This window comes from Gossypium raimondii, chromosome 7 (assembly GCF_025698545.1).
Source record: "Gossypium raimondii isolate GPD5lz chromosome 7, ASM2569854v1, whole genome shotgun sequence".
Lineage (NCBI taxonomy): Eukaryota > Viridiplantae > Streptophyta > Magnoliopsida > Malvales > Malvaceae > Gossypium > Gossypium raimondii.
Genome location: NC_068571.1, coordinates 6906105 through 6920566, shown reverse-complemented (window position 1 = coordinate 6920566; position 14462 = coordinate 6906105). Strand labels below are relative to the sequence as shown.

Below are 14462 nucleotides of genomic sequence, written 5' to 3'. Positions count from 1 at the left end.
TTAAAAATATTTCATAAAAGTCGTTCTCAATTAAACAAATATTTCATAAAAGTCGTTGTCAATTAAACAAACATGCATTTGAGATTTTTTAATTTTTCATTGTTTAATTGAGTTTATTTTATATCTATAATTTTATATTTTACATTGCTTTTACATATATTAAAAATAATTTGTTAAATTTAGGTTCATTGCAATGATCATTTTTAGTTACATGACTACTAACTGAGTATTTTTATTTAAAATGTAACATTAACAAAATTGACAAAAATTCAACAATGTCGTGAGTTGGACTTGATTTTTGAATCTAGAAAATAGAGGACTAAATTCTTGAAAATAAAAGTACGAAACTAAATTGCAAATTTGTGAATACTATATAGACTTATGACATATTTTAACATTTATCTTGCAAAACATTTATTATTAATATATTTAGAATTGTAATAAATATTTAATATTAAAATATTAATATTGATATTTTCAATAATATGTGAATAATATTATTTAAAATTATTATTTTTAAAATTTACTATTAAAATAAAATTTAAATATTAAATAATTTATTAAAATAATAAATTATGTTAATTATATTAATACTTTATTATATGACTAAATATAAATAATTAAATACGTATGTTTAATAATATTAAAAATATAATATTTTATATTAATATTTTAAATATTTTAAAAATAAAATAAATTTTATTATCAATATAATAATAGTAAACTTGATTTAAGTTAATTTTTATATAAAATAAAATCATTTACAAGGAAAAAACTTATTTTCCGTTGACCAAGCTACTTTCTGTGAAACAAACACAGGAAAATACAGAAAATATTTTCCATAAAACCTTTTACATATAAACAAACGGACCCTAAATCTCATATAAAAATCTTAATCTATCGTAACAAAAGTCACGATCCTAATTTTCTAGAGATTAATTAATAAAACATGAAAAAAAGAGTTGTTATCAAATTATAGAGACCAATATGAAAGTATTGAAAGATTGAATAGGTATCTTATAAAAATTCCGAAAGAGTGAGACTAAGGGTGGGTGTGGATGGGCGATTGCGTGCGGTGTGGTGCGTTTAGCTTACTTTTTGTCTCACGCTACAGTATCGCTACAGTAGCTGTTTTTACACTAATCGCAGGTAAACACACCGCCCATCCAAACTCACCCTAAAAGAAATTTGATAGTAAAGTGACTAGTCTTGAAGGAAAATGAAAGGGTTAATGATTTATAGGTTTTAGTAGGTGCAGAGAGGTCCATTTATTTTTATATAAAATAATTCTTTTTCAAAAATTTTGACAGATTCTTCTAATTTTTTTATGGGTAAGTTTTAATATTTTTTTAATTAAAACTCAATTATATAAATTATTTAAAAAGTTATAAATAATCATTTTAAAATTTTCTCTGTGTCTATAATAACTTAAATTAATTATGTAAAATTTTAAAAATTTTAAAAAGTAATTCTATTTTAAAATATAAAAAATGAAAATGCATTTACGGATCTGACTTGTATCAACTTGCTTGTAGGTTCTTTGGTTGAAGTAAGGGGTTTCCTAATATTGACTTTTGGAGTGAAGCAAGAAAGGAATGGGTAGCCGTTAAAGGGAGGAGAAGGGACCCACTTTTATATGTGGGTCCAATCCCAGCCATTGATTAGCTGGCAGTCATGAGGCAACCCCCTCACTCTCTACTTATACACGAACACCATCATATCTTCCCTAGATCCAACCCTCTCCTATCTTCTCCATTCCCAACCCACCATGTCACCTGCAACCACCGCCCTCTTCCTCCTCCTCCTCCTCCTCTTCTCCACCTCAAATGCACACAACATCACACGCATACTCGCCAAACACCCTGAGTTCTCCACCTTCAACCACTACCTCACCCTCACTCATTTGGCTTCCGAGATCAACCGACGCGAAACCATTACTGTTCTGGCCCTCAACAATGCTGCCATGTCATCTCTCTTGTCTAAACAACTCTCCCTCTACACCCTCAAGAACGTCCTCTCTCTCCATGTCCTCGTCGACTACTTCGGTTCCAAGAAGCTTCACCAGATTACCAATGGAACTGCTTTGACGTCCACCATGTTCCAGGCTAGTGGCGCCGCTCCTGGTTCCTCTGGCTACATCAACATCACTGATCTCAAAGGCGGAAAAGTCGGCTTCGGGGCTGAAAACAACGATGGAAATCTCGATGCTGTTTACGTTAAGTCCGTTGCAGAGATTCCTTACAACATCTCTGTCTTACAAATCAGTCAGGTATATTATATTTATCAATTGCTCTTAGTTCTTACATTGGTGATTAGCTAATGTTCACTTTTGATTCAGGTTTTGAATTCAGCTGAAGCTGAAGCCCCAACCGCGGAGCCAAGCAAGCTTAATCTAACAGAGATAATGTCAAAGCAAGGATGCAAATCTTTTGCAGATTTGCTGATCTCTTCAGGAGCTGATGCAACATTTAACGAAAACATCGATGGGGGTTTAACAGTGTTTTGCCCCACCGACCCTGTTATTAAGGATTTCATGCCCAAATACAAGAACTTGACAGCATCCAAGAAAGCGTCCCTGCTGTTGTACCACGGCGTTCCCGTGTATCAGTCCATGCAAATGCTGAAATCCAACAACGGGATTATGAACACATTGGCCACTGATGGAGCAAACAAGTATGATTTCACCATTCAAAACGACGGCGAGGTGGTGACATTGGAGACTAAAGTTATGACTGCAAAGATTACAGGGACTTTGAAGGATGAAGAGCCTTTGATTGTTTACAAAATTAACAAGGTATTATTGCCCAGGGAGTTGTACAAGCCAGTGGAAGCGCCGGCTGAGTCACCCAAGCCATCAAAATCCAAATCCAAATCCAAACACAAGGTAGCCGATGCACCGGAATCCGATGCACCAGCGGAGAGTGATCCAGCTGATGATCAGACGGCAGATAATGACAGTGGGGTTGCAGGACTGGACGGTAGGAGATTGGTGATGGTGATGCTGAGCCTGTGCATTGGGGTATTGCTGATGTGAATACACTGATATAGAAATATTTATCAGATTGATACAAATTGTATGGGAGACAATACTTTTTAGGCCATTGGATAACGAGAAATGGGTCCTTATTTCATGTGAGAGATTTGAAATTTTCTTTTTCTTTTAATTTCTTTGGTGGTTTGTGAGCAAAAGAGCAATAAGTGATGAATCCCACTTGCATGGGGTCATTTTCTTTATTCTTTTTTATTTATTTCTGTTTGTCATTATTAGACTGTAATGTATAGAATAGATTACATTGCATCTTGTTTGAGCTGTAAATGCAATATTCTTTTTTGTTTCTTTTTTCTAAATCTCTTATATAATTATGATTCTCATCTTTTAGATCTGGAAACAAAATCTGATAGTTGCTATGCTGGAACTTCGTTCTTCCCATGTTCTAATGTCCTGTTGTTTTCAATTTTAATATACTACTAGCCTCATGTTATATATATTTATATATATAACAACCTGATTCAGCATTTCACAGTACTGCAAGTACTTCTGCATTCAATTAACCTTGAAATTAAATAATACGAATGGAATATATAATATCTTAATCACAATCATAACATGACAATGACAAGATATACATAGGTAGCTTTATTAAACTATACTACCAAGCTTGAGTTTCTATTGTATCAGCTTGTGCATGAAAACAATTTGAATTTTATTCATTATCAGTAACCTTGACACTGCTGCTTACAGCTTGCTCAGATCTCTGCTGTTGAAGTATACGTAACTAGTTTTCCCAGAAGCTGTGGTTGTCGGAATCCGGGAAAATCCGGCGTAGTCCTTCTCTAACTTTGCTAAGCATACGTTGGCAACACTACTAAAGCCATCATATTTCTGGATAAAAGGTTGTGCTGCATATTCGTTGATCGACATCCACTGGAAAAGAAAACAAAAGAGGGAAAGATTAATTCTGGTTTGTTATCTCAGCATTGCAATGTTAAAGTGGGGCCATCTTTCTTGGCAACTTAAACAATCCAAGCCAGCAAGATCGGTGTAATGGGTCAGGCCTTCACCTTGGGTACCAAGATTTCAGGGACATTCATCTATAAGTTGTGCCATAATCAAATTATGTTTTTTTGCATTAAAAGAACCATTTCCATCGACAAATAAGCTCCTAGAATTAGCACAGGGACATTCATCTATAAGTTGTGCCATAATCAAATTATGTTTTTTTGCATTAAAAGAACCATTTCCATAGACAAATAAGCTCCTAGAATTAGCAGTCTTTTCATGCATGTTTATGACAATGTACCTGAGCAGCTTCAATCTCTGTATCTTGCTTCTGGATGTCGAACGAGAGTGGACGTAACATGCAAACAAAAAACAAATCCGATTTCGTGAAGAACGACTTGTGGCTTTGCCTGTTTAGAGGGAAAGATCAGAGAGACCTAGGTTAGAAAACCAACACTCTCCCAGTATGTAAATCACCTGAAGAACTACATATTCATTTCAAGAAACAATCAATATAAAGGGAAAAGCCATACCTAAATGCTAAAATTTCCACAAATTCAGTGTCGATCTGAAAGAAAATAAACACTATGGTTAGACTCATGTAGCAAGAGAGAACCTTAAGAATTATTCATATAGGAAAAATCCATTTGCTTGACTTACCCCTGTCTCTTCTTTAACTTCCCTGATTGCTGCCATGCAAATATCCTCACCCTGTGAACAGAAAATTTCAGTTAAAGGCAAAAAGATTAAAGTACAAAAACACCATGTTACTAGCTTGACTCACCTCGTTAACGACTCCAGTAGGGAATTTCCACACACCTTTGCCTTTGAACGTGCCATTATTCTCTTGAACTACAAGCACCTAAAAATTAGAATGTCAGGGTCAATGTTAGATTTTTCTGTTCTTTTCAATTTTTTCACAAAGAATACCCAAACATGGCGACATAGAGAAAAGGTCTATCTTCCATTAATAAAAGGGATTACCTCTCTTTGGTCATTGATGACAAAAGCACCAATCCCCACACGGTGTGATGCATTTTCAGGTATGGTATTGGTAAAGTTACTGATCCAATTCACAAGCATTATATAATCTGGTTCCGCATGGTGGTACCTAAACCCTTCCTGACAAATTCCAAAACAATGAATTACACCACCATTGCAATACTCAAACCAGAAAACCCCAATCTTGAACTATCGAAATTCCAATGCATTTACCTTAACCGACGGTTCAACCAGATTAACAAGTTGAATAGGCAATTTAATCCAGACGCCCCTCTTCCCCTGCAAAATGGTTTGTGGTTTGCGGATTTAAAAATCACTTAAATTCTTTATCAAAGCTATTAAGATGAAGAGACAGACAGATGGGATCACTGACCTGTTGCTTCCATTGTGATATTGAAGCTCTGAGTGAATAGACGAATGCCTCAGATTCCATAGGTTCCTCCATGTTTAGGATGATCCCACCATATGAATCCTCCACCCCATTAAGTAATTCAACCTGTTGAACCCCATTTTCAAGGACCATTTGCTTTTCAATTGCTAATGCAATTGTTGAAGTCGACATATTTCTCGCAGAGGAGCTTATCGAGTTACTCTTATATTGACCTGAAGGAATTAAAAGAAAAAAAAAAGGAACAGGTTTTGATTAAGTTTTCAATGAGACCAGTTCCAAGTTCCAAGTTCTAACCAAGACACGACCCGTTAAATATTGAAGACCAGAATCTCTACTCTGTCTTATATTCTTCTTATATATATATATTTTTTCAGAAAACAGAGCTGGCTGAAATGGACCCATTCTAAAACCAAACTTTAAAAATGGTAAAATCCCAGTTTTGAATAAGTGCATATACATGCATATATATATATATATATATATATATATATTTACCGGGTAAAACAACACTTTTAAAAAGATTGGGATTTTAAATAGGACAAGAATTTATGATTATTGTTTTTGGGGGGTCAAAATAATGCAACTGGCTGCGCCTCTGCTTTCGAATTGGATAATCCGCACAGACACTGTGTAAAAAAAAGGTGCATACCTTTAGGGAGAAAAATCCAAGAAACAGGGTGAAGAGTTGGGAGGCAAAGATATTTGGGAATCAAAGAAAGCAGTGCAGAGGAAGACGATAGAAAGGACTTCCTTGTAATAAAGCAACATTGGTAAAGTTGCCTCAGATTCTGCATTTAAATTAGCAAACCTTATAGAGAGGAAATGAAATGGTTGGCAGAAGTACATATATTTATAGTGTTTTCAGCTTTGTCTTCCGGTGACTTTCTGAAGATAGGAAATCACCACGCAAGATACTGCTAAAGGAAGGAACATAGGAGACGACTCGGGTCGGTCATATTAAACCATCAGACGAGGGAGGAAAATGTTCAGAAAGATAGGAGAGGAAATATAAAATTTTTTTGGGTATAATTTCACATTTAGTCCTTGATATTTACATCTTTTATCAATTTAATTTTTATTTTTTTAAGCAAATTGCTTGCTTTTAACCGTAAAGCTAACTAAAAAGATAATTTTATTAACGATATTGGTGTATCAACATGTATGACAATCAACATATATTTTATGTTAATGTGACATTATTTATCATATATACTATATCAATAAATAATTTAAAAATTATAAAAATATTAAAATATATAAAAAGTTCATGAAAATTCAAAAAAATATGAAAGTTATGACAATGCTTAAAAACTAACCTTTTAGTCCCTATTTTCATCATAAAAATAATTTTTAAAAGATTGATGATTAAGGGTGTAGCTAGGAGGTAGGTAGGGCTTGCCCTAAAATGAAATTTTTTCATTTAGGTCCTTTAATTTTTAAAAATTTAAATTAGTAAAGATAAAATTGTATTTTGGCCTCCTAAAAATGATAAAATTTTAATTTAATCATTTAAAGATTATAAAATGTAAAATAGTAAAATAGTAAAATTACATTTTTACTATCATAAATGTTACAATTTAATTTAGACCCTTAATTTCTGATCAAATTCAAATTAAGAAAAGAAAATAAAAGGTAAATTGATAAGATAGATTTTCAATTTTTAAAACACGATGTTGAAATCCACGTATGACCAAAAAGAAGTCTACGTATAGAGTAACGTAGATATGAATTTAAGCAGAATTTGTGGTAAGTTTCGTACGTAATTATGATTCCATGACTATGTAATTTCCATCCAACATTTTATAAGTTTTGAACAACATTTTGTTAAGATATATATCTCTAATTTATCCATCTATAATCTATGTAAAAATATTTTAGAAAAGTTTTTGAACCTATAATAATACCTTTTATAATCTTTAACTCTTAGTGTTTAATATCTGAATTTTATATAACTCACGATCCTTCCATTCAATTTTAATTTCGACTCCAATAAGCTCAAGCAATCCAAAAACATGATTAAGCATCTAGTTTTATTTTTATTTTTTTTCAATTTTCTCATAAGCTCTCCAAGCATCCAACAATGGTGTCATGAGCATCCTTTATCTAAATCTTAGTCTAACTTCATCCCTAGTTTATTTACACCACTTTAAACTCATTTTTACCAAAAACCAAGTCTAAAAACCATTAAACATATGTAATAGGTCCAATTAGCCCGGACTCGCACCAAATGAACCAAATCAAACAAAAAATAATAAAAACAGTCCATTACAACAAAATAGCCCAAATTATAGCAGGCCTATGTGGCCCAAACCCAAAACAAAACAACAAGCCCAAAGTCCTAACCCAAATCAAACCCTAGCCCAACAAAGTTCAGTGAACAGAAAATAAGGAAACCTAGGGCGCCGCATGGTCAGCCAAGGCCCCACAAGACACTGCACACGCCGCCACGAGTCTCCACTGATTGACCTGCAAACAACACAAAAAAGGAAACAACAGCAGCGCAAGAAAAGGAAAAGAAATAGAACAGAAATAGTAACAAAAATGAAGCGAAATAGTAGCCAGAGAAGTGTAAAATCGGCTATAAAAGCCACAAACAATGTAATTTTCAGGGGACAGACGAAATCAATAGAAAAAGAAATAAAAAATTAGAGAAGGCGATTTGCTTCTTTTTTTTCTTTTTGCCTTTTTTTTCTTTTGTTTTTTTTATTTATTTCATTAATCGCACATATATATATATAAATGGTGAAGAGAGGAAAGGTTTACCTGGTGGCTGTGCCTCCGCTCACTCCGTCGCAATCGGAGTCCGACGAAAGGTGGAAGGTCTCCTTTCTGAGCCTTGCGGCTATGGTGTTAAAAATGGCTGAAAACTGTTTAGTTTAGGGGTTTTTTTTGCCTTAATATTGAGTCAGAAACGACGTCGTTTGAGGCCTTTCTCAGTGGTCTCAAAACGGCGTCGTATTGGTCATAAAACCCATACCGGCGCGTCCAACCCGACCCGAACCAAGCCAGGTCCGCGTGTTGGCCTCTGGCGGGTTATTTGCGCACTTAGTCCCTTGCCTTTTATAGCGCATCAAAATTGATTTTTTTATTCTTTTAGATTCAGCTAGATATTTTATTTTTGTGTCATTTTGATCCATACTCTAAGCACTGCGTTTTGGGGATTGGGAATATTTCCCTTTCGATCCCTCATGATATCCGCGCGCTGCACATTAGCCTTTTCTTTAAATTCTATTTTTTCCCCTTTTAATTTTGTTTTAGTTTCAATTCGATCTTTGACCTATTATTTTACTTTATTTTATTTTCACACTTTTTAATTGTGTTTCAATTATAATTTAATTTTTATTAGTTTAATTTAAATCTAATTAGTTCATATTTTCGATATATATTTTTTAAATCTAGTATTATTTATTATTTAAGCTTAACATTGTTTTAAATCACTACACCAAAACAGGTCTTTAGTGGCGTTTTTTTAGGCCTTTAGCGGCGCTTTTTAACGCCACTAAAGGAATTTACGGCGCTTCCAGAAGTGCCGCAAAAAAGGCCGTTAATGAAAACGTCGCAAACATTTGCATGGTTTACAAACAAAAACGCCGCTAAAGACCATGTTCTTTAGCGGCGCTTAGAAAAAAACGCCGCTAAAGACAATGTTCTTTAGCGGCGCTTAGAAAAAAAACGCTCTAAAGACCATGTTCTTTAGCGGCGCTTAGAGAAAAACGCTAAAGACCATGTTCTTTAGCGCTTAGAAAAAACGCCGCTAAAGATCATGTTCTTTAGTGGCGTTATTATTAATCATCGCTAATGAACATGAAAATGAATTCTTTAGTGGCGCTTTTATACAAAACGCCACTATATTTGGGATTTTTATATTAAAATTTTCATTTTTCACCCTCCCGTAGCAACAAATCAAAAGCAACAGATTTAAACCACCAAAAGCAATAAATTTATATAATATTTCAAATTAAACGAATAAAATAATATTAATATCTATAAATAAAAGTGAATTCATAGTATTTTTGCAAAAATGTTAAATGTTAAAATGATAAAAATATTTATGTCATACACTATGAAGGCGGAAGTTGCGATTGAAACATCTTCATCACAGCCTGAAGCTGTTGCTGGAGTTCGTCGTACTTTTTAGCCTGCTCTGCTTTTCTCGCTGCAGCTTCTACTTCCCTCGCTGTCGCCTCTGCTTTAAGTTGTAGCTGGAGTTCTTCATATTTCCTTTGAACCTCAACTGTGGTCGCTTGCATTTCAGCCGTCTGGTCTTTCAACCTCTGAACTTCAGCTTGAGCCTGACTCCCCGAAGCGATGTATTGGTGGGAGCTGGATCCAAAATATTGGGTTGGGCTAACAAAAGATCCTTGAAATCGAACCCGACCATACCTTTCAGGACCCAAAACTTCAGTAATAATCCGGTTATCAATGTCTTCAAGATGAACAGAACTATCACTAGAAGCGTACGCCCAGACTCCACCTTTTATCCTTTAGTTTTTCCTAATAAATAAATCACATAGTTAGGAACGCAATATTATATATTAAAAACATATGCAACATAACAATAGTCGCATTACAAGCAATGAATTAAACCATTAGAAAATAAACACTAAAATAACTAAAATAAGTCAAATCTTATTAAGTAAACGTACCATTATTTCACCAAATTTTGTGAGTCATGGGAGATCCATCTTTCTTCCTACGTGTAATTTCAAAAGTTGAAGGCGCCCAACTTTTGACCGGATTTACAGCATTCTACCCATATTTTTTTTCATGATCTTTTCATCACAAAATTCACATCAAATATTTTCATTTTTTTGACATCTTATTAAACATGAGTTCATGAATTTCTTTCAATAATTCTTTCTGACACTTTTCACATCGATTCTTTCGATATCGATAAGACTTTAATTTGGATAGAACCTAAACACAATATACATCTCCGCATCGAAGCAAATTCTTGCGACCTGCTTTTCTATCGATGGATGTATCCCATAGAAAGGTGTTAATTAAAATTTTAAAATTTTCCTTCATTCACCTCTATGTCTTTAGTTTCAATAATTAAGAAATGTTGTATATTGTGTTTAGGTTCCTATCCAAATTAAAGTTCATCGCCGCAATGTTTATATCCGTATGATCGATTGTCGAAGGCTACTTAAGTGAGGAATGTATGACCTTCGCTTCAAGATATTTAGAAGATGTTGAAACAAGGTTAAATGCATCAAATAGGAATGTCGGATCATTTTGACCATAACTTAGCCGATACTTATTTGTTCCAAAGTTTTGGAGAACCAATCGCAAAGTTGAAATTGCGTAATTAGATCATTTATCGTGGGTTCAAGCACATCGATATATTCTGCTTCACCACGTAATCATTGGAACCTTTACTAAGTAAGTTCTACAAATTTGATAAATATTTATCAAACTAATAACTATTTATCTTCTAACAAGGTGAACATTTTTTAACATAGTGAGTATAAACAAATATTGAGATCTCGTCAGGCCCCAAGAACACAACATCGAGATATCAATAAGATGTTTACAAAATCTTTTTATGAATGGTTAAGCCAAACGGTATGCGCTTGAGCTCCGCCACAAATAATAATGTTTTCATAACATTTTTAACTACTCGCCATTTTTCCGCTCAATAGGTTTGGAGGGAAGAACATTAACGACGGGTTAAATGGCTCTCCCAAGGTCCAAATCGAGTGGTTAAAAGATATAGTGCGTTCCTCATCAATGGATTCAGATTTCATACAAAATATCGTGAGAGGTTGAGGAGAACGCAAAATTGTGGAATAGTTGTCAATTCTACAATTACAAGTTATGCTAGTGCTAGGGACAATAATCCTGTCGAGGGAAATGTGGAATATTTCGGACATCTTACTGACATAATTGAGTTGGATTACTACGACAAATGGAAAGTTGTCTTATTTCGAGGTGATTGGGCCGATGTTAATATAGCTCGTGGAATTAAGCAAGATCAATTTGGTTTTACAATGGTGAATTTTGATCGATTGATTCACACAGGACAACAACTGATAGATGAGTCGTATGTATTCTCATATCAAGTCAAACAAGTTTTTTACTCAAAAGTTCCAATCGATGAGGGTTGGTACGTTGTACCGTGAACATCCCTAGAGACTTTTGACATGGGCAAAGGGAAGTAGACATAACATCGATTTACGATCGTAAACTTTGCCCTTTCCGTAACAAAACTTAAACGACAATATCCCTAGTACTAGTGCACAATTTCAATGGGTTCGTCAGATACCGATGAAGATATTTACTTAATAATGATGTAGTAAGATTTTACAATTGTTTATTTATGTGTAATATATTATAATTTAAATCTTGGTCTTATTACATATTTCAACCTGCTTTTATATGTGCCGATATTGTTGTAATTAGTTATTGTTGTCAACAATTTTATGTGTATTGCGATAAAATGCCTAGAAGAAAATTCTAAGGGAAGCATTACGAGGAATGATCCTAACTCGACAGAGACAAATAGTATCAACAAAGCATACAAGAATTGGATATTCGAATGTTCCGATTACAAATGAGGATCCCATGTAAGTTCAAAGTAATTTTACGCTTAATTTACATGCGTGTGTTTCGTTATAGTTGATTTATTTTTCAAATTCTTATATTATAATATACCATTTGTAGCTGAAAATTGTGGGACGACAGAGGTCGAGGACGACGCTACTTAGAGAGTTATACGAGTTAGATCCAATGAGCGTGTCAAAGTTGGACTAAACAGCTTTTGGTCACTGTTGGATCGTAAGTTCGACTTTTAAAGGTGATACATGGGCATTTTAGCATGAAATCCAAATATGTTGCCTATCAACTACGAAGTCATGGCATGAAATGCCCGAAAGTAACAAAAACCAAGCCCTCGATAATATTAAGGTAACAAAATGTTAATGCCATCTCAGAAAGTGCTTGGGAAATAGTTTCATTTATATTTACTTTATTAACTTGTGTTTTTGTTTTTGTAGGCTAGGTTTGCTTTAGAGGTCTCTTGATGCTTACGTAAAGAAGGCATTGAGAAAAGATGGAGAGACAATAAAAGTACTTTGAAGAAAAATTATTATAAAACAAAACAACCCTAGATGAGAAATTACAAAATGTCCCACGGTATGTTGAGGTACCAATGGGAAGATGCGTTAGATTTTGGCATTCAAGAAAGGGAGGTATGACCTACTTCCAAACTATTGTAATTATTTTGGTTTATAGTATTTTCTATTTACGCATTAAAAATTTCATAACGTAGGATCGTGAAAAGTTGGAAAAAAAAGATGCGTAAAACAAAATTCACCCACACAAATGTGTCGAGAAGTTTTGCATGTGTAGCTCAGACGGAGGTATTTTTAATTTTTTTAATATTGTCGAATATGTATAACTTTCTGTTAAATAATATTTATACTTATTTGTTCCAAAGTTTTGGAGAACCAATCGGCAAAGTTGAAATTGTAGAATTAGATCATTTATCGTGGGTTCAAGCACATCGATATATTCTGTTTCACCACGAATCATTGGAACCTTTACGGAAGTAAGTTCTACAAATTTGATAAATATTTATCAAACTAGTAACTATTTATCTTCTAACAAGGTGAACAGTTTTTTAACATAGTGTGTACAAACAAATATTGAGATCTCGTTCGCGCTCCCGAAGAACACAACATCGAGATATCAATAAGATGTTTACAGAATCTTTTTATGAATGGTTAAGCCAAACGGTATGCAGTTGGAGCTTCCGCTTACAAATAATAATGTTTTCTCATAACATTTTTAATTACTCAGTTTACTTTCCGTTCAATAGGTTTGGAGTGGGAAGAACGTTAACGACGAAGTTAAATGGCTCTCCCAAGGTCCAAATCGAGTGGTTAAAAGATATAGTGCGTTCCTCATCAATGGATTCAGATTTCATACAAAATATCACGAGAGGTTGAGGAGAACGCAAAATTGTGGAATAGTTGTCAATTTTGCAATTACAAGTTATGCTAGTGCTAGGGACAATAATCTTGTCGAGGGAAATGTGGAATATTTCAGACATCTTACTGACATAATTGAGTTGGATTACTACGGCAAATGGAAAGTTGTCTTATTTCGAGGTGATTGGGCCGATGTTAATACAGCTCGTGGAATTAAGTAAGATCAATTTGGTTTTACAATGGTGAATTTTGACCGATTGATTCACACAGGACAACAACTGATAGATGAGCCGTATGTATTCTCATCTCAAGTCAAACAAGTTTTTTACTCAAAAGATCCAACTGATAAGGGTTGGTACGTTGTACTCCGTAACATCCCTAGAGACTTTTTGACATGGGCAGTGGAAGTAGACATAACATCGACGACAGATCAGAAACTTTGCCCTTTCTAGAACAAAACTTAAACGACAATATCCCTAGTACTAGTGCACAATTTCAATGGGTTCGTCAGGATACCGATGAAGATATTTACGAATAATGATGTAGTAAGATTTTACGATTGTTTATTTATATGTAATATATTATAATTTAAATCTTAGTCTTATTACATATTTCAACTATTTTATATGTGCCGATATTGTTGTAATTAGTTATTGTTGTCAACAATTTTATGTGTATTGCGATAAAATGCCTAGAAGAAAAATTCTAAGGGAAGCATTACGAGGAATGATCCTAACTTGACAGAGACAAATAGTATCTTGAACAATGACAAGAATTGGATCTTGAATGTTCCGATTACGGTGAGGATCCCTGAAGTTCAAAGTAATTTTACGTTTAATTTACATGCGTGTGTTTCTGTTATAGTTGATTTATTTTTCAAATTCTTATATTATAATATACCATTTGTAGCTAAAAATTGTGGGACGCGCAGAGGTCGAGGACGTACGCTACTTAGAGAGTTATACGAGTTAGATCCAGTCGAGCGTGTCAAAGTTGGACGAAACAGTTTTGGTCAGCCTGTTGGATCAGAAGCTCGACTTTTAGCAGGATACATGGGCATTTTATCATGAAATCCAAATATGTTGCCTATCAACTACGAGTCATGGCATGAAATGCCCGAAAGCAACAAAAACCA

The 14462-nt window shown here is 34.0% G+C and overlaps 2 protein-coding genes across 2 annotated transcripts; one reads left to right on the top strand and one right to left on the bottom strand.

Annotated features, from left to right (window-relative positions):
* Positions 1–1723: 1723 nt before the first annotated feature.
* LOC105803029 (fasciclin-like arabinogalactan protein 2) lies at positions 1724–3348 on the top strand. The gene is made up of 2 exons (XM_012634968.2): positions 1724–2269; positions 2339–3348. Exons 1-2 carry the CDS (start codon positions 1769–1771, stop codon positions 3032–3034), a joined length of 1197 nt encoding a protein of 398 aa, XP_012490422.1. The 5' UTR covers positions 1724–1768; the 3' UTR covers positions 3035–3348.
* Positions 3349–3516: 168 nt separating this feature from the next.
* On the bottom strand, positions 3517–6267 carry LOC105803037 (nudix hydrolase 10). The gene is made up of 9 exons (XM_012634981.2): positions 6043–6267; positions 5376–5605; positions 5216–5281; positions 4985–5122; positions 4785–4862; positions 4661–4711; positions 4534–4568; positions 4302–4410; positions 3517–3925 (listed from the first exon to the last, which is right to left on the bottom strand). The coding sequence occupies exons 1-9, from the start codon at positions 6185–6187 to the stop codon at positions 3737–3739; spliced, it is 1041 nt and encodes a 346-aa protein (XP_012490435.1). The 5' UTR covers positions 6188–6267; the 3' UTR covers positions 3517–3736.
* Positions 6268–14462: the final 8195 nt, after the last annotated feature.

Coding starts and splice junctions, on each gene's coding strand:
- LOC105803029 (XM_012634968.2), top strand. CDS start 1,769: ATGTCACCTGCAACCACCGCCCTCTTCCTCCTCCTCCTCCTCCTCTTC. Junction 2,270..2,338: donor CTGTCTTACAAATCAGTCAG/GTATATTATATT, acceptor CTTTTGATTCAG/GTTTTGAATTCAGCTGAAGC.
- LOC105803037 (XM_012634981.2), bottom strand. CDS start 6,187: ATGCAGAATCTGAGGCAACTTTACCAATGTTGCTTTATTACAAGGAAG. Junction 4,411..4,533: donor GTGGAAATTTTAGCATTTAG/GTATGGCTTTTC, acceptor CCCTCTAAACAG/GCAAAGCCACAAGTCGTTCT. Junction 3,926..4,301: donor CAGAGATTGAAGCTGCTCAG/GTACATTGTCAT, acceptor TTTCTTTTCCAG/TGGATGTCGATCAACGAATA.